General features: G+C 37.5%; 1 protein-coding gene across 6 annotated transcripts in view; it reads left to right on the plus strand.

The window, feature by feature from the left end:
• Positions 1–22,415, plus strand: part of SYT16 (synaptotagmin 16) — a 274,427-nt gene that overhangs the window by 111,422 nt on the left and 140,590 nt on the right. For 4 of the 6 annotated variants that reach the window (XR_009563141.1, XR_009563140.1, XR_009563142.1 and 1 more), the window contains exon 2: positions 15,266–15,929. The exons of the other annotated variants lie outside the window; for them this stretch is intronic. Coding sequence is in view for 1 of the 4 variants with exons in the window: in XM_030854460.2 (XP_030710320.2) it covers positions 15,410–15,929 (520 nt within the window). In the remaining 3 variants the exon portion in view is untranslated. The remainder of the gene's footprint in view (positions 1–15,265; positions 15,930–22,415) is intronic. 6 annotated transcript variants of the gene reach the window in all.

A 22,415-nucleotide genomic window follows, 5' to 3' on the forward strand; every position in this document is an offset into this window, starting at 1 on the left:
GCAGGTTTCCTTCTTGGCTCAGGGCAGGTCACTCTCTGTTAAGGTCTTCAACTGATTGGATTTGGCCCACCCACATTATGGAAGGAAATCTGCTTTACACAAAGTCCGATGTTTTAATTGTTAAGCTCATCCATAAAAAACACCCTCACAGAGATATCCAGAGTCATGTTTGGGCACCGTGGCCCAGCCAAGTCGCCACGTAAAATTAACCATCACAGGAGCTTACTTAACATCTTTGTTGAATTCTTGTTTCCTTCAGTGTATTATGGTAGGGAGGCTGGGAAGGATCTTCATTTAAAAAAAAAAAATCACCTTTTTATTATGGAAAATTTCAAACTTACAGGAAAACAGAGAGAGAATGGTATAATGAACCCCATGTGCCCATCACCCAGCTTCAACAATTATTAACAAGGACAATTTGTTTCTAAATTATACCCTATTGTCTCCATTTCCTTGCTCAAGAGGGAATGGATCTGTCCCTTTAAGTTTACCGTCCTTTACTGTTTGTTTTCTTGCAACTTAGGTGATGGGTCATCTTCCCCGGCTCAAGAGTTCGACCCAGCATGTTACACAGCTAGCTGATTGCTGGAGATGGGAGACATTAGATTGAAGGTTGGGAAGATACTAGAAGTCCTTCGATGGATCTGGGCACATTTACAGTCGGAATATGAGCAGCTTTATTTTCTGAGCTATTTACTTGAGGGTGCCCAGTGAGTTACCTTAGAAACAGATTCTTCTTGTAGCATTTGAGCTTCTTCTGTGATGCTAGGATATCAATAAAAACAAATCCGAAGCTCTCTCTACAGTACAAATTGCTGCAGAGAATTCCCTTAATGATTTTTCACCTTCCCAATGACACTATAACATATGGGTGTGTGTGTGTGTGTGTGTGTGTGTTGTGTATATGTATGTGTGTGTGTGTGTATATAAATAAATATATATATATATATATAACATATAGTGTGGAGTCAATTTTTGGCAGAAACTCTGAGCCTTTTGTATTTGGAATCACCATATTATGGAATCTTATGACTGAGTTCTGGGTAGACCTCAGTAAACCTTAATAGTCTATGTAGAAGCACCCACTAAGTGTTGATTGCTTGGTGGATCGAAATTCTTTCTTCACTCCTTCAGCATGGGTCCCCAGGATGACCTGAGGAGGTGTTAATCACACGTCCTTTTGCTGGAGCTAGTGAAACTATCTCATCAACTTTATGGGTAGCTTTGAGGGACTTTGATGTTTTGGAGATGAACATGTCATTTTCACTTATGGATGAGGAAATTACTTGGAAGTTCAAAGCTCGTACGTTGGTCTGCAAATGCTAAAGAATGGTATCGTAACAACAGTTGATCTCCCTGTGATATCTTCCAGAGATACATAGTGCTATGAGTTAGATTTCTCAGAGGATACTGGGTTTTTGTGCTTCTCTTGTCAACAAGGTTCATTATACTTTAAAGAGACACATGCCTTAACTTAAAAAAATATCAGCTGATGAGTGGGCAGCAAGGAAAAGGATTGTTGTTTGTGTACAATCGTAACACAGGTCACTGTTTCTGCATTGAAATGGGTGTCTAGGAGTACGTGCTTAACTAGCTATTTGAGTAATCAGTTCTAAACTAGTTACTGGAGTAACAGGTTTAAAAATCTATTTTTCTTAGTCTGTCAGATTAAGGTAAAAGAAAGGGCATGTCTGTGGTTCTACAGTTCCATTAAAATGTCTGTATTCCTCTAAAACTCAAAGGAGCAAATACCTCATTCACAAAATCTCTCATAATAATTGCAAGCTTATATTATTGAGGCTTTATGATTGAGGTTTAATGATAAGGTGACAGGTACTATTTGAAATGTGTGAATTTAGGAATTCCAAAAACATTTTGAATCTTATTTTCTTAGTTTCTATACTCTGGATTCTCAAAACAGTTCTTAATACTTAGGACAAATTAATGTCAGTTTTATAGAATGAAATTGCCATCTGCTTAAAAACTGATTTTCTTTTTCGCTTTTCTCTAGTGAGCATTGACCACAGAGTGGTAATTTATAGTTGTCATTCTATAAAAATGTGGGCCACTTGATGATAGAGAGGGTGATGGAGAAAACCTTCCCGTTAGGGCATTAACTCTTTGAATGTTTCTTTTTAAATTATCTTGAAACAAAATACAAATCATGGCATTATAAGGCACATTATGGAAAGTGTGATGAAGCGCTCAGTGTCTTACTGGGACTCTTAAGCAGAAAGCTTCTTTTGTTGTTGTTGTTGTTGTTAAGTTGGTCTTTGATCTTCCCAAATCTCTCCATCACTCTTCTGCCCCTTAACAAGTAATGCTTATTAAAGATGTACTTCGTAGCTCATCATTCTATGTTGGAAAGATGTCAGAGTCCTTTCAAAGTTTTGTTTTTCCCATGGGTAGGCTTTATAGTCAAAGACCTAACTGGTATTAGTTTTAAAACATTTTAGGGCAAGAGTTCCATTTAGAATCCCCCCACCCCCAAATCTGAAACTAACCCCAAATGTGGATTTTGTTTGGGACTATTTAGAAATGGGACACCAGTGTGAGACATCATTTTCTATATCAGTTGGAGGGTTTTCCTTTCCATTAGCTGCTCTATTGCAGGACTCATATTTATACTAGTATGCTTTTTGGAATGAAATGTTAGTATTTTGCTACTAGCAAGTAGTATCCCATTCATTATGGGTGATGGTAGTAAATCCTAGTTGAACTGAGCTGTGCTAACGGAAGACCGCAGAGGTATTTGTTATTCCTCAGCAAGCAAACTTTCACATCTTTTAGTGAGAAATTGGAAGGATTAAAAAAGAAAGAGAAGGAAAAAGGAAAAGACAGGAATTTTTGGCTTAAAATAGAAATATAACTAGTATTTTGGTTTAACTAAATAGATACAGTCTGTATAGCTATATATAATGTTATAAAATAGGTCACATATGTATGTAGAATTAGTTAAGAATGTTTGAATCCATTATTATGCTTAGAAAACAGTGTTCCCATTTCTTATGTGAAATTCCCTGCCAGTGGTAAGGGAAATGTAAAAGGAATGTTTTCAAGTGTTCTTTGATTGGGGCCACTTTGGCTGGGCAGACCTGAGAGACATCATGCACCACCCACCTAACCTACTTACGTTTGCAGCCACAAAGATGCCATTAAGGCTGCTGCTTTTGACGGGATCCCAGGGGGATCTGATTATTAATGTTTGCCAGACACAGAAGTATTGACATTCTCATGTTATCAGCATTACTATTCTAAGAGCCCAGTTATCAAGGACCCCAGGAGACCTTGTTTTGATAACCACTAGCGAAGGAGATAAAATGTGTGACGGTTGTCGTTTTAGTGATGAACAGTATTACTGCCTGCTTAGTTTGTAGCTTGTGTAAACAAATGAAAACATAAGGAAAAATACTGAACCTTTGTTAGCATTGATCTAGGTTGAGAGTTCCAACTTAAGAGTATTGATGTGTTCATTCATAGACAGAAGGGGGCCAATATAAGTAAGAACGTGAGGCCATGTCCCAGGACCTAGCAGAAACATGTGCAATGGATTAATAATTTGTGCTGGAATGGTTTTCTGGCTATAAATGAAAATCTCATTAGATGAAAGATTCCTATTTCCCTCATCACAAACATAGTGGGAACCAGATGAAAACTTGCAGATAACATTCTAAATCAGCATCCTGGGGAGCTCCCCTTTGCCACCCTCCTTTCGACCCTCCTAATTGTTGGTGGCAGGGTACCTTTCAGAGACAGACTAATCTCACCAATCTGTGCTATTTATAGAAATGACAGTGGGGATAAAGGGGCCCTTTTGAGATTCTGAAAAAGATAGGGACATCGTCTCCAGGAAAAAGCTTATTCATCCAACATTTTGCAAATAGTTTGAAACTTATAAAAACCATTCCTAGATTTTATATAGGATTAAGCAAACTTAATTAGTGGAGGCCAACCAAATTCAGTTCAGTTTAGTTTAATTCAATGAATACTTCTCGAGTGCCTTCTATAATATATGCTTGATGTGGTTGAATTTGTGATGTCTGTCATAGTTATGTTTGAAGCAAAATGAATTTCATGTGTGTTGGATGACATCAATAGTACGAAGTCGAAAGGAGGGTGGCAAAGGGGAGCTCCCCAAGATGCTGATTTACAATTTTATCTGCAAGGAATACTGACAACTTTCCAAGTCCAATTCTGTCATTTTGCATGTGAGGAAATGGGAGTCTAGGGAATTAAACATCTTTCCCAAGATCATAGATAGTTGCAGAAGTGGAACTGGCTGATGGTGTCTCATATCTATTTTAGTGTTACTTCCACTGTCTCTCATAATCTTTTTCTTTCTTGTATGATTCCATTTATATGGAATGCCCAGGAAAGGCAAATTATAAAGACAGAAAGTGGATTTGTGGTTGCCTGGGGCTGGAGGTGGGAATGGGGATTAACTGTATATAGTCATTAGAGATCTTACTGGGGTAATGAAAATGTTCTGACACTGGGTTATAATGATGGTTGCACAGTTTGATAAATTTACTAAAAAGTATTGAACTGTTTATGATTCGAATGGGTATGTTCAGAAAAGGTGAATTTTATGACCTGTAAATCATACCTCAATAAAACCTTGCTGTTCCATGTGTGTCATTGGACCAACAGCATGAGGATTACCTGGGACGTGATTAGAAAAGAAAACCATTGGGCCCTTCTGCTAACCCCTTAATGAAAACAATAAGACGAACTGTAAGGTAAATAGTCCCCTGAAATATTTTGATGATGAGGGTGACGATGATGGTGATTTTGTTTAGCCAGCTTACTTTTAACTTTTACTTTAATAGAAAACACAGAAGTAAGCTTTACCCTAGCTCCCGTCAAAGCTTTTATAAATGTCAAATTTATGATGTCTGAATTAATATAATTTAACTGTATTCTCATTCTGATGGAGAATACTGGATAATTTTTTCTTGAGGTGTAAAAGATTGCATATTGTTATAAAAATAAGTACTTTCATAGGTTTGAATTTGGGAAAAGGTATTCAGGTTTTAATGGAAAATTTAGTTTTAAAAATGTTAAATTATTAAAAATGGTAAACACAAACCCTGTAAAAAGATGCAAAATGCCTTAAAATGTTAAATGAAAGAAGTAGGATATAATACTGTCTTGTGTGTGTATTTAGATATTCGAAACTATTGATTCGAAACTACCTATTCTATGGTAGTCACTTGACTGGATGCTGACAACAGGGCAAAGAAAAAATGAACACACTGCCTGATTTCATGTGGCTTCTAGTTTAATGAGGAAGGCAGCTGTTAAAAGAAATAATTACATAAGTTATTAATAAGCTACAATTACAATGTATTAATAAGAAGAAGGAAGAAGAAGTACTAGAAGAGAATCCAGACATAAAATTGAGTCTGGATTATGGGGGTTGGTTGTCAAGCAAAGCATTCTGAAAAGCAAAGTGTAAGCTAAGTCCTGAAAGGAGATGAATGGGCTTTAGGGGAGAGGGGAGGGAAGCCTAGAGGGAGGAGAGCTTTCTCAGCCAGTGGGAGGAGCCTGGTGAAGTCAGATGCTGAAAGGAGGTGGTGAGATGCTTAAAAACAGCAAATAGAGAGTGGTTACAGACAAGAGGTCAAACCATGCATATAGCCTTTGAAGTCCTGTGGGGGCTTTGTGGGGGGTAGGAGAGAATGCAAGGCATCACTTAAGAGGCTGTTGAAGTGGTTCAGCTGGGAAATAATGGTGACTTGGATTTGGGTATTACCTGTGCAGGTGGGAGAAGGCAGGTAGATTCAAGAGATGCAAGAATGGGTAGGCCTTGGTGATGAGGTCTAGATGAAAAATAGGAGAAAAGAGAACTGTTAGGTTCCTATGTAATATGATTACCATTCGATGTAAATTACAAAGAAAAATTACAGAAGAAATATGCAAAAATAATGAGAGTTGGGTTAAAGTGGAGGGTTTATACATTATCTTCCCCTCTTTTTTAAAACAAATTTTCATAAAGCTGATATTGCTTCTATAATTAATGAAAAAATTTAACAAACGCTAAATGATTGCTGATATTTACAGTATTGCTTAATTTATCTCTAGAGGGCTGCAATTACCTCAGTTGCATAATTTTCCCTTATCTTTGAGCCTAGTGCGTTTTCAAGAGATACGAATGATGTTTCTATCTCTTGGGACAAAAATCAACAATCTGATAAATCTCATAGTCTGAGAGTAATTCCTGTTAGTTGTGCCTGCATTTTGCCTTCCTCAATTTCGTTATGTTACCTTCTAATTTCATTCCTTTGTACTGTGTATGTTATTTGAGATTTCAGAATCTCCTTTATTTGGGGCCAGTTGATCTGTGCCAGTGGCTTTGGAACGCAGGTACATTCTTGTCGGGAGTTAATTGTGATCACATTAGCTAGGATAATGCAAAATGAGATTCTTCCTCATTATGGTTGGGTCTTTAGAAAGGTAAATATTAATCAAATATAATTCATTCTTAAATTCTCAATAAAAATATTATATGTGTGTCTGAAAATGGGTTTCTGGGCAAGAGCAGTGACAATCTATTAAGAAAATTGTATTATTAAAGCCACATTAAATAGTCCCTCTGGAAATGCTGAAGAACTTATGTGTTTATATAACCACTGAGTATTTGTGAAGCATATTTACATCTCTGCCTTGGATATAATAGATACTCCAAAATACTCAATGGGCTTATGAAATTTGGAGAATACTTATTATTTTTTTATAAAGGCATTTCTCTTTTTAAACAATTTATTTTATTTATTTATTTTTGGCTGTGTTGGGTCTTCGTTGCTGCGTGCAGGCTTTCTCTAGTTGCGGGGAGTGGGGGCTGCTCTTCGTTGTGGTGCATGGGCTTCTCGTTGCGGTGGCTTCTTTTGTTGCGGAGCACAGGCTCTAGATGCGCGGGCTTCAGTAGTTGCAGCACCTGAGCTCAATAGTTGTGGCTCGCGGGCTCTAGAGCACAGGCTCAGTAGTTGTGGCGCATGGGCTTAATTGCTCCGCGGCATGTGGGATCTTCCCAGACCAGGGCTTGAAACCGTGTGCCCTGCATTGGCAGGCGGATTCCCAACCACTGCGCCACCAGGGAAGCCCCTGGAGAATATTTAAAGGATGTTATTGTTACAGTGGCAAAAACCTTGAGCAATTAAAAATTCTTGTTGGGTCAACTCAAGTCTTTTTGAGATCATCATGTTCATATACAAAGCTTTCTGTTGCATGGAGTTTGAAAAATAGATTTTAAAATGTCTTCCGGCAACTTCCTGGTGGCGCAGTGGTTAAGAATCTGCCTGCCAGTGCAGGGAACATGGGTTCGAGCCCTGGTCGGGGAAGATTCCACATGCTGCTGAGCAACTAAGCGTGTGTGCCACAACTACTGAGCCTATGCTCTAGAGCCCAGTAGCCACAACTACTGAAGCCTGTGTGCCTAGAGCCCGTGCTCTCCAACAGGGGAAGTCACTGCAATGAGAAGTCCATGCACCACAACGAAAAGTAGCCCCCATTCGCTGCAACTAGAGAAAGCCCATGTGCAGCAGCGAAGACCCAACACAGCCATAAAAAAAAAAAAAGATTAAAATAAGTCTTCCTTGACTTAGGTAGTAGTTTAGAATATTTTTTTACTTTACTTGTATACTTACTTTGGAAAAGTGTAATTTTTTTATATTTTATCATACTTATTTTGGAATATTGCAAAAGTTTTTATTTTTAGAAGAGTTTCATTAGTGGAATAGGTAGCCAAGGTAGAGTGGAAACAGGATGAGAATAGACCCTGGAGTCCTGCAAACCTGGATTTGAACACCACATTGACTACTTATTAGGGAAATACGTTACATTTAAAAAATTTTATTTTATTGAAGTATAGTTGATTTACAATGTCGTGTTAGTTTCTGGTGTATAGCAAAGTGATTCAGTCAGTCATACATATGCATACATTCTTTTTCATATTCTTTTTTTTAACATCTTTATTGGAGTATAATTGCTTTACAATGGTGTGTTAGTTTTTGCTGTATAACAGAGTGAATCAGCTATACATATACATATATCCCCATATCCCCTCCCTCTTGCATCTCCCTCCCACCTTCCCTATCCCCCTCCTCTGGGTGGACACAAAGCACCGAGCTGATCTCCCTGTGCTGTGTGGCTGCCATTATGGTTTATTACAGGATATTGAATATATCCTGTGCTATACAGTAGGATCTTGTTGTTTATCCATTCTGTATATAATAGTTTGCATCTACTAACCCCAAACTCCAATCCTTCCCTCCCCCAGCCTCCATCCCCTTGGCAACCACAAGTCTGTCTCTATGTCTACGAGTCTGTTTCTGTTTCATAGGTAAGTTCATTTGTGTCATATTTTAGATTCCACACATGAGTGATATCATATGGTATTTGTCTTTCTCTTCTGACTTACTTCACTTAGTATGATAATCGCTAGCTCCATCCATGTTGCTGCAAATGGCATTTCATTTTTTTTTATGGCTGAGTAGTATTCATTTTATATATGTACCACATCTTCTTTATCCATTCATCTGTCGATGGACATTTAGGTTGTCTCTGTGGACATTTAGGTTGTTTCCATGTCTTGGCTATTGTAAATAGTGCTTCTGTGGTCTTAGGGGTGCCACATTTTTTATTTCTAGTGTCTTCACTGTCTTGTTGGCATTTTGTGAAGATGTGGAATAGCAGTTAAAGCAAGAATTTGGAATTCCACGAAGGACAGTTGGAATATCAGCCCCACTCTTTATTATAGGTATGACCCTTGGGGCAAGTCACTTACTCTTTCTGAGCCTCAGTTTTTTCAACTGCGAAATAGGAAGGCTAATATTCTTCACAAAGAGTTTTTAATTCATATAAGTTGTCAGAAAGCATTGCATACTGCGATGTGTTTGGCAAATGTTAGTTATAATTATAGTATCTTTTTTCTGAGGTCTTACCACATCAGGGAAAAGATTGTAAGTTTAATATACTTTTACCTTTTAAAATGTCACAAATTTGAGTTTAGTAATGAATAAATGATATTGAGCGCCTGTTATGTACTAGGCTCTGTTCCAAGTGCTTTAGAAACATTGTGCAATCTAATTTCCATAGTGAGTTGCAAGGCAGGGGGTAGTGTTCTCCATGTTACAGATCAAGACATTTAGGTGCACCCAGGTAACCTGATTGGCCCCGTGCTGTGCCGTAATTGAGGGAAGATCCAACACTAAGCCTTGTTTTGTGTGATTCCAAAGCCATTGCTAATTTTTTTCACACTGACTCATTTTTCTCAGTGTCTACTGACCAAAGTATTTTTCAATTAGAGGGCAGTTTCACATTTTGCTTTATGCTAATTATCCCTGTGAAGCCCAGTGGTGAAGGGTCTGTTGGATTGCCCATTCCTCAGCATTGACAGTATGGCTGTATTATATCCGTATTGCTAACATCAAGAGTCTTGAGTAGTCCATTTTTATATTCGTTAAGAGTCCAGCATTTAGAACACATTTTGGACAAATGCTACGAAAGATATTTCATCTCAATGGCACATTTTCCTACCCACATAACAAATTTGCTCTTAACAGAAAACACCTGTAGACTCTTTGAAATCATGTTAAGGATGGCTTGCAGCCCACTTTATAGTTCTTATTTTGACTCCATGTATTATTCATCTTTCTAAGCCTTCTTGTTCATGCTAGGTAATGCAAAATGCCTTTCTCCTAAAGGCATGATAAGTGTCATAAAAATTATAGACTTAATTAGCCCCATCACTACTCCAGGGAACCCTAATAAATAACCCACATCTAATAGATGACACAAGGAAGTTAAATAATGGCTGCGAGAAGGCACTTTACATAAGCCCAGTATTGTTGACTTTTACTTATGATTGCCCTACAGTTCTTGGTAGAGAATAAGAAGAGTAGATTTTCCAAAGTGATTTCTTCTTTGAAAAATGCTAAACATTAACACACTTCAGTAGATGAACTTGTATAAGTTGTTGATTTGGGGTTTGGTTACCTGGGGGCCATATCATTGGAGAGATTTTCTTTTCTCTCAGAATGTATCTGACTCTCTCCAGGAGCTGATAATCCTTTAAAAACCACACATGCTTACAGGCTTCCACTTGAGATTTCACCAAAATAACATAGATTTTTAAGGCATAGCTCCTAGAAGCTGGTTTCCTTCTTAGGTCATCACTCTCTTCTTCCAGCCAAGCATCTGTCATCAGATAGGAAGTGAGTTCAGAAAGACTACCTAACAGCCTTTCAAAGACCATGGGCACTATTATTCTGGGGATGGTACACTTCTTCTCTGTTCACAATTACCCTTGGTCAGGATGATCAAAATATGTGAGAAAACATATGGCTCAGGAATTTGATAGTTTTTCCCCATGCATAAGCAAAGCTCTTTAATGTTTACTGTTTAGTCATTTCCTGTGTTTGAAATGACCTTAATTGAACACTTTTATAATTAAAATGTAATTCTAATTAAAACGAAATTTAAAGAAATATAGCCCCTAGGAATTTATCAGTGGCTTTCCTTTCATCTTTATTTATCAGTTGTTACTAATTCTTTATTAGATTGCTAGTTTATTCTAAGTATTTTGAGAGGCCCTGGTCATGTTTGTGGTAGGAGCTTGTATGTTAAACACACATATACACGTTTTTTGTTGTTTTGTTTTATACTTCTCATACTAATGAAAATTCATCAACTATTTTAATTCAAATAATGAGCCCTCTCAGCTACCACAGACTGTATATGTATTTTCTCTTCTAATCCAGGGACCTAGACCATCTTTTCTTCTTTATTTCTCATGTGGTTTTATTTTATTTTTTATTAAAAAAATTTTATGAGAGCACCAGAATCAACTTAGTTTTGGGGGCTTTCTTACCACTTAGAAAACAAGGATACCAGGTATATAACTGGTATTACACTTGTCATGTTCCACCAATTAAGTTGAAATTTACCTATGCAGCAAAGCTATCTCCATGGTTACTCTGCCAACTCTTAGCCCTTTTGGCTTCAGACTGCTTTATTATAAAATGAAAGTTCTCTAGAGTTGCTAGCTTGGTAATTTTTCAAATTCTAGTTGTAGGTGCCCTTTTGTCTTACTATTTTGGAATATAACAACCGGACAACCTTTCATATATAGACTGAGATTTGGTCTCTTTCCAATCACTCTGAGATCATCTGACAATGGTTATTGGCAAAAGTAAAGAACCAGTCCCTGAAAAGGTGACTTACTGCTGAATACTACATCCAGCCTCAGTATTAAAATGCGTTTTGCCCCACACTGGTAAATTCTTGGGTTTTAAAGTGGAAAGGAACTGTTAGAGGTCATCTAATTTACAGATGAAGAAAAACAAAGGAATGAGGGCTACTTAGCATTAAAAGTTTTCATTAGTAATTTTCATTCATTCACTCAGCAAACTTTTACAGTGTCCCTACCCTGTGTGGGTTCTGGAGCTATAAAGTATAAACACAGTCCCAGTACTTACGGTCTCAGAGTCCATTGGAAGAGAAAGATTGACCAATAATTATCACAACAAGTAAAACCTTATAAAGGCACATTCAAAGCACTCTGAGGCCACACCTTTGATTATAGATAAAGAGTTAACATAATAGTTTCATTTTAAAGAATAAGTAAGTCTTTACCAGGCAGGGTAGGAAGAGAAGGCACCTTGGGCAGAGCAAACAGAGGTCAGGAAAGAGCACAGTCACTTTGGAAAATGCTTAGTGTGTTAGTGTTATGGGTAAATAGGACTTCAGAGTGAGGAGTGGTGGGGAACGGCCGAGTTCCCACTGTGGGGTGGTATTAGTGGGAACAGCTCACACACAGCTGGACGTTCGGTGAGGACAAAAGGTAGGACCCTGTGAGTTGTGCAAATATTGAAATAGTTCCAAGCTGGTTGATAAATAGCCATTGATCTGAGACCCCTCCCACTGTCCTGTTTCACCTCCCAGACCTCCTCACAGCTAGTACTTCAGCAATTAAAGAGTTGACACCCAGCTGGAGGCCTTTAGGGACCACCCCCCACCCCCCCCCCCCCTCCGGCCAGCAGTAAGGGCAGTAAGACAATGCTGGTTGTTAATTTTTTTGAGCATCTCTCCTCTTGTTTGCCATGGTAAAGAATGTAAACTTTATCCTATAGGGTAGAACTGGAAAACTAAATGCCTCCAGGGGTCAGGCAGGCTAAACAGAAATGAGTGAAGCAAATGGGTATAAACAGCAGGAAGAGGTGAGGACTGTAGTGAATTGGAGGCATTCAAATTAATTTTTTAAAAATTCTGTGTGAACAAGTATGAATTAATGTTTGCTATTGCTCAAATTTTGCAGTAGAAGAAATAGGAAGCCACAGTAGGTTTTTTTTTTTTTTGTGTGTGGTTGGTTTGTTTTTAAACTAGGGGAGTTATACAAGATTTATTTTAAAAAATACTGCCATGAGGGTTTGATGGACAGAGATTTCAGAAGACATGGAGACACAAGACCGAAAGCATGGGTTGTTACTAGTTCCAAGATTGGATAAGAAAATGCTGGCGTAGGGCTTCCCTGGTGGTGCAGTGGTTGAGAGTCCGCCTGCCGATGCAGGGGACACGGGTTCGTGCTCCGGTCCGGGAAGATCCCATATGCTGCGGAGCGGCTGGGCCCGTGAGCCATGGCCGCTGAGCCTGCGCGTCCGGAGCCTGTGCTCCGCAACGGGAGAGGCCACAACAGTGAGAGGCCTGCGTACCACAAAAAAAAAAAAAAAATGCTGGCATAGATTCAAATATTTTGGGTTGTATATGAAAAAAAGTTTTCTCTGTATAAAAGAACAATAAAAAAGATGACTGGATTATTAAGGCAAATATGTCATTTCTATCTTAAGAAGTTTCTTGTACCTAAGGCACAGTGATACAGTGTTTTTTCAGGGAACTGTGTAGGTCTGGGATGCCCCAAAGCATATTAATTTAAGCAAAATATTTGTGGAGGAAAAGCAAACAAACAAAAAAACCCTGTGGGTGGTGAAATGCGGTGGAACAAATATTGAAAGAACTCTTCAGTGTAACCAAGCAAGGGATTTGTATGGTAACATTAAGATGTTTTCCACAGTTCTGAGTAGGTTTTATTAATCAGTTTAACACATTTGAGTACATACTATATGCTAGACACTGTTTTTGCACAATTTTAAATAGAATTTGTTAATTCATTTATTGAGCATTTACTATGTGCTCAGCATACTTGCAGGCACTGGGAATAAACTAGAGAACAAAACAGACAATCCCTGCCTTCATGGAATTTCCATTCTAGGGGAGGAGACAGGCAATAAACCCGATGCAATATCAGGTTTGGTGAGCAAACCTAGAGGATGGATTGAGGCCAGGGAAGATTAGAGACTGAAACCAATTAGGTATGTAATTTCTGAGGAAATTCAAGTGTGGGGAAAGGTGATAACTATACAAAATGTAATGGAAGTGAGTCTTCATAGACCTCAAATTAGCAGAACTTGGGATGGAAGGAATGGAAAGGGGGAGGGTTGAAGGGAGAAATTCACAACCACTAAAATGTGAGTTTAGAGTGTTGAACATTTGTTGTAGCAAAAGTGATGTGCTAGGTTTTGATGAGCTGAAGTTGAGATTTTGGTGAGTTGTCCCAGTGTAGCTATTTCCTTAGATCAGCATTTCTCAAACGTTGGTGGTTGTCAGAATCACCTGGGGAACCTGACAAAAATGCAAAGGTCCAGAGCCTTTTTCCTTCAACTAGCCTGGGCCTCTGTGTTTTTTATTAGCTCGCCAGGTGATTCTGACACAGCAGAGTTTGAGAACCACTGGCTTAGATAACCAGACACAAGTCTGGAAAGAGGGATTGAGTTAAGGACTGGAGATGTATATTTTAGAATTTTAAAAAAGTGTTAATTGAGACTTATGGATGGGTCAGCTTTCCCAGGTGATGAGTATTAAGGGGGAAGAGGGGAAACTGTAGGACAATGAGTGATTGCATATATGTAGTTGGTGTTTAGACCAGGAAGAGCCTGAAAGACAGACACATGAATTATTCAGCGTCAGGAAAGTGCAGAGAGCTGTTTCCCTTTAACTGGAATGTGGGCTCCATGGGGATAGAAACCTCAGGGTTACCTTATACCTGGCATTGTGCCCAGCACTTAATAGGCATTTAATCAATATTTGTTTATTGAATGAATCAATGTGTGGCTCGCACAGAATCTAAAGAGAAGTTTTTAGGAGGATGTAGGCAGTCATGTCACGTGTAGCAGCCTGAGGTCAAGATGGCTGAAATTTACAGGATTGCTGATAGATTTGGTCAGAAGGAAGCTATTACTATAAAAGAGATGGGGTGATTAAGTGCAAGCAGGAATTTAGGCTCTGCTGTCATGTATAACATTCATCCTGAGCTGTTGATGAGCAGTGTAAAGGCAATAAGTGTGTACACACATAATGCACATAACATATGGTTATGTATACACAGGTATATGTGTACATGTTTGTATATCTGTGTGTATTCACGCATATCCGTGAAAGTATAGATCTTTAGCCCTGGAGTGTTCATTGTGCCCTGTTGCTCTGTCGCCATCCTGTAGCTGAGCCTCCTTCAGGTTATGAATCTCGTGGGAAGGAGTGTCTCCCAGGAGTCTCACAGGTTGTAGAGGGCTGTCTTTGGGCAGTTGGAACACAGACAGAAGCAACAAAACGCTCTGGACATGTCTCCAATAAGCTGTGTAATCTGCTTGCCACCCTCAGTCTTTCAGAGGTTGGTTGTTTCCCAAGAATAGGTGTAATTTCTAGAAATTGCATAAAAATATAAAATCCTGCTCTAAGATTTGTTAAAAGCTTTTTAATTCCAGGCACACATTTCCTTTGAAAGGATGAATCTTCGTGTCATGAAGCAGAGATGCTTATTAGCCTGCTTTCTGTGATCTGCAGATTCATAGATGAAGCATCCAACCTTTCTTGTATTTTGAAATGTCATGTCCGGCTGCCTCTTAATGAAGATTCATTTATCCTTTTTACACTGTTAAGTACGGTCTATGGGGATAGACTTCTCTCAGTCCACAGGAATAGAGCCCATTAGTGCTAATGGAAGTTTTGCACATGTCTGCAGAGGTGAATAGGCATTGAAACAATTTATTGATACCTTTAGACTTTTACAGTCGTTTTTATTTAGCTGCCTTAAGGATTTCAATGATGACCCCTTTTTGTCCCCATATAGTGTTTGACATTGATTGTAGGAATCTGGTGATGGGCCTGAGGTTGTAACTTTAACAGGTGTAAGTATTTCTTTCCTCTGTTTCAGCTGAGAAGTTTTGAGAGTGAAATATTCACAGCCATTGAGAGACCTCCAATTTAATTTCTCATCATGCTTGTTCTGTAGTTCACATTAAGTCCAGAGTATTGAAGGAACGGAACAGGTGGACTTGTAGACATCAGATAGTTGGCCATGCTGTTGACAATGGCGTCTCAGGATGCTCAGAACCTCTTCCAGCCTCTCTCTTCCTGGATATATCGGGTTTATGAAGCTCTCCAGCAAGCAGGAGATACGTTATCTGCTTTGCTGGTTAACTTCAACAAACAAGACTCTAAATTGAGTGACAAGCTAGACCAGGACTTAGATGATATTCAGATTCAGGAAACTTACTTTGAAGATGAAGAACAAAGCAATTGGAGTCAAGAGGACATAAATTCCTTGTTTCTTGAAGTGGATCATTTCTCCTGTTGTAACAGTGATTTGCAGGACTCTGCCCAAAGTTCAAGGCCCAGACTTAGCCAGCATGCAAAGGACGCCTGTTCTGTAGTGACCCAGTGGCCCAGTCAGACCCTTGATGACCAAAAGCCACCACATGTGCTTTCTTCTATTGCCGAGGAAGAACATCACCTTGAAAAGCAAAGGAGTGGCCTTCAACAGGGCTTTGACAGCCACCTCTCTGGTATTTTAGAAAACATTAATGGAAAAATGCAAGGTAAGCTAGCCAGTAATCATTTTCTATGGGTTTGTCCAAAGGACATTTCTACTCATTTTATTTTTATTTGTTTTAGTTGTCATTTGAATCTTATTTTTGTCTCTTATACCTTTCCACATACTGGCTTCTTAAGGAGAGTTGTAATCCTTAGGAATATTTTCAGTATATAGAACTTTGGAAGATCCACATTGGTGGGCTCCATATTCCAAAACAATAGTTCAGAGCAAGTGAAATGGTGAAAAGCGAGTCTATGGGTTCTGTTTGAGAAGCCCCTAGTGCATATGTCATACTGTTGAAAACATCTTTTAAAATATTCTCTCTTTTTTAAACTAGGTTAGGAATCTCTAGATGTTACTATATTATTCAGTGTGAAATCCTGTGCAAAAAGCCATACTTGTTGCAAAATTTTGAGTTGATAACACTCCAAGAACACTTCTCACAGTGTTGTACTGAGACGTGATGTGAGATGACAGTAGATAGGAAATCTTTGGAATAAGAATAGCTCGCTTTTCTTCTAGCCTTGAATGGAAAGGACACATTTAAAACAAACTGCCTATAGAGCTTCATCCTGTCAGAACTGAGCATATAATGGGCCTTCAATAAATGCATAATGAATATGGTGAAAATGTAATTAACTCTATAAAAGTAGCTGTAGTATGTTCTGGCATAAATTTCTCACGCTTCTGTTACTCTAAGCCTGAAGTAAGGACATTCCATTTTATTGAGAGACAGAGAGATACATGATAGGCAGAGAAAGGTGCTGGATGTGTATATAGGATGTGTGTTTGTAATGCGCACATAGCTTATGCAGGTTTTCAGATCTTTTAATGTAAAAGGTGAACGCATTAATTCTCTTCTCGTTGGAGGGAGCAGACTTTTCTGGAATACTTTCTTAGTGTCTTCATCCATTTTCAGTGATTCCTCTTAGCTTTATCTTTTTAGAGGAATGTTTTATCCAGGTACATACAGTCTTAGTAAATGAAGAAATATAATTTCATATTCTTTTTATAATGCTTTCTTAAAAAAAATTTTTTTTATTGGGGCATAGTTGTTTTACAATGTTGTGTTAGTTTCTAATGTATAGTGAAGTGGAGTCCCCTGTGCTATACAGCAGGTCCTCATTAGTTATCCATTTTATATATGCTGTTGTTTATATGTCAATCCCAATCTCCCAATTCATCCCACTCCCCCTTCCCCCGCTTGGTGTCCACATGTCCGCTCTCTACATCTGTGTCTCTATTTCTGCCTTGCAAACCGGTTTATCTGTACCGTCTTTCTAGATTCCACATATATGTATAATGCTTTCTTGATATGCTTACTCAAATTAAAGTATTAAATGCTAGAATGAATTGGTGAACCAAGGTAGCCTAATATTCTTTCTGAATCTGATAAACTATAAATAAATGCAATTGCAAGCTTTTTAAAATTATCTATAGAGAGAATCCTAGAAATGTCTGGACTACTATTAGGATTTCTTAGATTTGACTTGAAATTTCTGTTCCTATTTTAGAAAATTCTTGCTAAAGTTGAACTATATTTAAAATTATTAACATGAATTTGGCTCCATAGATGCTTCACACTGGCTTCTGTTAATTTTTGTAATCGTTGTCATAATCTAATGGCAATTAAACAATTGTGTTCATTTGTTCATTCGGGAAATGTTGATTCACTAGATTGTAGCCTTCTGGAAGCCAGCAGCCGTGTCAGATTCATTTCTGTATCCTTACTATCAAACACAATGTTAGGTATATAACAGGGCATCAGATAATAATTACTGATGGAACAACAAGGAAAGCTAACAGCTCTACGAGGTAAATACTATTATTATTCTCACTTCACAGTTGAGAAAATTGATGATTAGAATTTGGGACTCTACCCAAGACTGACATTTAGAAAGAGGCAGAGCTCAGGTAGTCTGTTTCTAGAGTTTACACATATAACTCTCCGACCCCCACCCTTTTTAAAGTTATAATTTACATACAGTAAAATTCATCCTTCTATAGTGCACAGTTCTGTGAGTTTTGACAGACACACGTGGTCTTCTAACCACCACCACCATCCAGATATGAAATAGTTCTATCACTCAAGTCCCTCTGGGGCCAGTCCTTTTCCCTACCTCCAGCTCCTGGAAATTGCTGATATGTTTTCTCTTTCTCTTGTTTGCCTTTTCCAGCCTGTCATGTAAATGGAATCATGCAGTTTGTAGCCTTTTGAGGCTGGCTATTTTCATAATGCCCTTATTGTAACACCCTTGAGATTTATCTGTGTTCTCATGTGTTCCACTGGTTTGCTTTTTTTTTTATTATTGCTAAATAGTATTCCATTGCAGGAAGGCCCCAGTTTGTTGATCCATTCAGCAGTTGAGGGATATTTGGGTTGTTTCCAGTTTTTAGTATTATGAATAAAGCTACTATAAACACTTGCAAAACAGGTTTTCGTGTGAATATGTTTTCAATTAGGTGAATACCTATGAGTGGGATTGCTGGGTCATATGGAAAGTATATGTTTAACTTTATAAAAAAAAATCCACTGTTTTCCAGAGTACAATTTTGCATTCTCACAAGTTATGTATGAGATTTCCAGTCACTCATATCCTCACCAACACTTTGTGGTATTATTATTATTATTATTTTTTAGCCATTCTCATAGGTGTGTGGTGATAACTCATGTTGGGAGATAATTCTCCATCAGTGTCTTGCATGTCCTATGAGCAGGGCAGAGCCACAAACAGCCTTTTGTTTTGGATTATCTTTTCAAGGGTGTTTGTATGACAGCTTTGGAAGATAGTGTGTCCCTCCAGAGCACAGGGGATATTTGTTTGCTGTCCAATCTAATAAAGTTAATGTCTCTCTTCAGGGCAAAGCTTAGGCAAATTTGCTTGCAAATGGTAGAGGTTTTCCAAGCTTGGTGTTCCCTGGCGACATAAACCCATTGCACGCACGGAATCTATCTGGGCCAAGCCTCTGCATTACCCCCATGGTACTTGGAGGTACTGTGAGTAGTAAATTGTCCTTTGTCTCTAACCCAGAAGTCTTGCATCTCTGCCAACGTCTGTAAAACAGTAGCAGGCAAACTTGTTAGATGCAAGTAGGATAAAATCGTAGACCCTTCATAGGTTTTAACATCCCGTTTGGCTTTAATTTGCATGTCCCTAATAACTAGTGACACTGAGCATATTTTCATGTAGTTGTAATCTGTATGACTTCTTTGTAGGGTCTTCAAATCTTTTGCCCACTTTCATTGAATTGTTTGTTTTCTTATTTTTGAGATTTGGGAACTATGTTTATATTCTGAATATGAGGAATGTACTTTAAAACTATTTTCTCCCAGTTTTGTGGCTTGAATTTTCATTCTCTTAACGATGTCCCTCAAAGAACAGAGATTCTTAATTAAATGAAATCCACCTTATCAAGTATTTCTTTTATGAATTGTGCTTTTGGTATCATATCTAAGAAATCTTTCTATAACCCAGGGTCAGAAAGAATTTTTTTCCTGTGTTTTATTCTAGAAATTTTAAAGTTATGGATTTTGCATTTAGAGCTATGATCTATTTTGAGGTATTTTTTATATGATGCAAGGTGTGGATTAAGCCCTCCCCCCACCATGTAGGTGACTAATAATTCCTATACCATTTGTTGAAATGACTATACTTTCTCCATTGTTTGCTTTGATATCTTTGTCAGAAATCTATTATCTATATACGTGTGGGTCTATTTCTGGACTCTATATTTTCCCATTAATCTACATTTGTATTCTTTCTCTAATAACACACTGTCTTGATGACTATAGCATTATGGTCTTGAAATCAGGTGAGCCCTCAATTTTATATTTTAAAAATTGTTTTGACCATTCTAGTTGTTTCCGTATAGTTTTTAGATTAGGCTTACTGATTTTTACAAAAAAATTTGTTGAGAATTTTATTGGAATTTTGTTGAATCCATAGATCAGTTTGGAGAGAATGACATGCTAATAATAGTGTGTCTTTATGCAAGAGGGAAGAGATATAGGGACATATGTCTATGTATAACTGATTCACTTTGTTATAAAGCAGAAACTAACACACCATTGTAAAGCAATTATACTCCAATAAAGATGTTAAAAAAAATAATGTGTCTTTAAATCTACGAACATGGTATACCACTTCATTTATTTAGTTCTTAATTTTTTTCACCTGTTTTGTAGTTTCCAGCATACAGGTCTCATACATATTTTGTTAGATTTATACCTCAGTATTTCCCTTTTCTTGGATTTAATTGTAAATAGTATATCTATAACTTTAAATTTCCAACTGCTACTTGCTAGTATATAGAAATGCCATTGATGTTTGTATATAATCTTGTATTTTGCAACCTCCCTAAACTCAGTGATGAGTTCTAATTGCATTTTTAAAAAAAAATTTATTTATTTATTTTTGGCTGCACTTGGTCTTCGTTGCTGTGCGCGGGCTTTCTCTAGTTGCAGTGAGTGGGGGCTGCTCTTCGTTGTGGTGCGCGGGCCTCTCATTGCGGTGGCCTCTCCCGTTTCAGGGCGTGGCCTTCAGTAGTTGTGGCTCGCGGGCTCTAGAATACAGCCTCAGTAGTTGTGGCGCACAGGCTTAGTTGCTCCACAGCACATGGGATCTTCCCGGACTAGATCTTGAACCCATGTCCCCTTACATTGGCAGGCGGACTCTCAACCACTGCGCCACCAGGGAAGCCCCACCTCTAATTGCTTTTTTATAGCTATTTTGGGATTTTCTGCGTAGATAATAGTATAATCACACAAATGACAGTTTTATTTATTCTGTTTCAATACCCATGTCTATTATTTCTTTTTCTGGACTGATTACACTATATTATCATGTTGAATAAGAATGGTGAAAGTGGGTATATTTGCCTTGATCCTGGGCTTAGTGGAAAATCTTTGTCTTTCACTGTTACTTAGTAGTTAGATGTAGCTTTCTGTAGATGCTCTTTATTTATATAGAAGAAATTTCTTTCTATTCCAATTTGTTGAGAGTTTTTAATCAAAAAGGATGTTGAATTTTGTCAAGTGCAGTTTTGCATCTGTTGAGCTGATCATATGATTTTTTTTTAATCTGTTGAAATGAATTATACTGATTAAGTTTTGAGTGTCGAACCTGTCTTGCATACCTGGGTAAAATCTGCTTGGTCGTGATGTACTATTCTTTTCATATATTGCTGGATTTGACTTGCTAATATTTTGTTGAGGAATTTTTATCAATTTACATTAGGGATATTAGTCTATAGTTTTCTTTTCTCGCAATATCTTTGTCTAGTTTTGGTATCTGGGTAATGCTGGACGCATAACATGAGTTGTGTAATGTTTCTCCTTTTTTATAGTCTGGACAAATTTGTGTTAAATCAGTATTTATTTCTTAAATGTTTGCTAGAATTTTCCATTGAAGTCAGCTGAGTTTGGAATGTTGTTGTTGTTGGAAGATTTTGAAATAAAAATTCAGTTTCTTTAGTGTGTATAGGATTATTCAAGATGTCTGTCTTTCTTGAGTGACTTTTGGCAGTTTGTGTTTCTCAAGGATTGTTTTTTTTCATTTCATCTATGTTGTTAAGTTTATGGACATAGTATTTTCTTGTTATCCTTTTAGTGTTTGTAGGATATATAGTAGTCTCCATTGTTTCCTGATATTGGTAATTTTTATCTTGATTTTTTCCAGGGGTGTGGGGTCTGTCTGAGTAGAGGACTATCTATATGTCTATATGTTTTTCGAAGAACTAGTTTTTGGTTTCATTAATTTTTCCCTATTGTTTTTCTGTTCCTAATTTTATTGAATTCTGTTATTTATTATTTTCTTCCTTCTGCTTGCTTTGGGTATAATTTGTTCTTTTTTCTAATGTAATCATTTAATGATGCATTTTTCTAAACGCTGCTTTGTCTACATCCAAAAATATTAATATGTTGTTTTTATTTTCATTATATTAAAATATTTCCTAATTTCCCTTTGACTTCCTTTTTGATGCATTGTTTATTTAAAAGTGTATAGGTTAGGTTCCAAATGTTGGGAATATTCTGGATAACTTTCTGTTACCAATTTCTGGTTTAATTCAGTTGTGGTCTGAGGACATACTCTGTATTACTTTAGTTGAAAAATATTAAAGTTTGTTTTATGATCCTGAACATGTTCTAACTTGTTGAATGTTTCATGTGTACTTAAAAAGACTGTGTATTTTGCTGTTATTGGATACAGTGTTCTATAAATTACTTCAAGTTGTTTGAGGCTGTTTTCCTGTATACTTATTTTTATACTGATTTTGTTTACTTATTTTGTTCTGTTGGTTACTCTATTTGTGGATTTGGTTATTTTTCTCTTTTCTGTTCTTTCAGTTTTTGCTTCATGTAGTTTGAAGCTCTGTTGTTAAATACATACACATTTTAGAAATATATGTCTTCTCGATGAATTGACCTCTTGGTCATTATATAATGTACCTTTTTGTATCCCTGGTAGTATTTCTTGACCTAAAGTCTACT

The sequence above is a fragment of the Globicephala melas genome, chromosome 2 (assembly GCF_963455315.2).
Source record: "Globicephala melas chromosome 2, mGloMel1.2, whole genome shotgun sequence".
In the NCBI taxonomy this organism is placed as follows: domain Eukaryota; kingdom Metazoa; phylum Chordata; class Mammalia; order Artiodactyla; family Delphinidae; genus Globicephala; species Globicephala melas.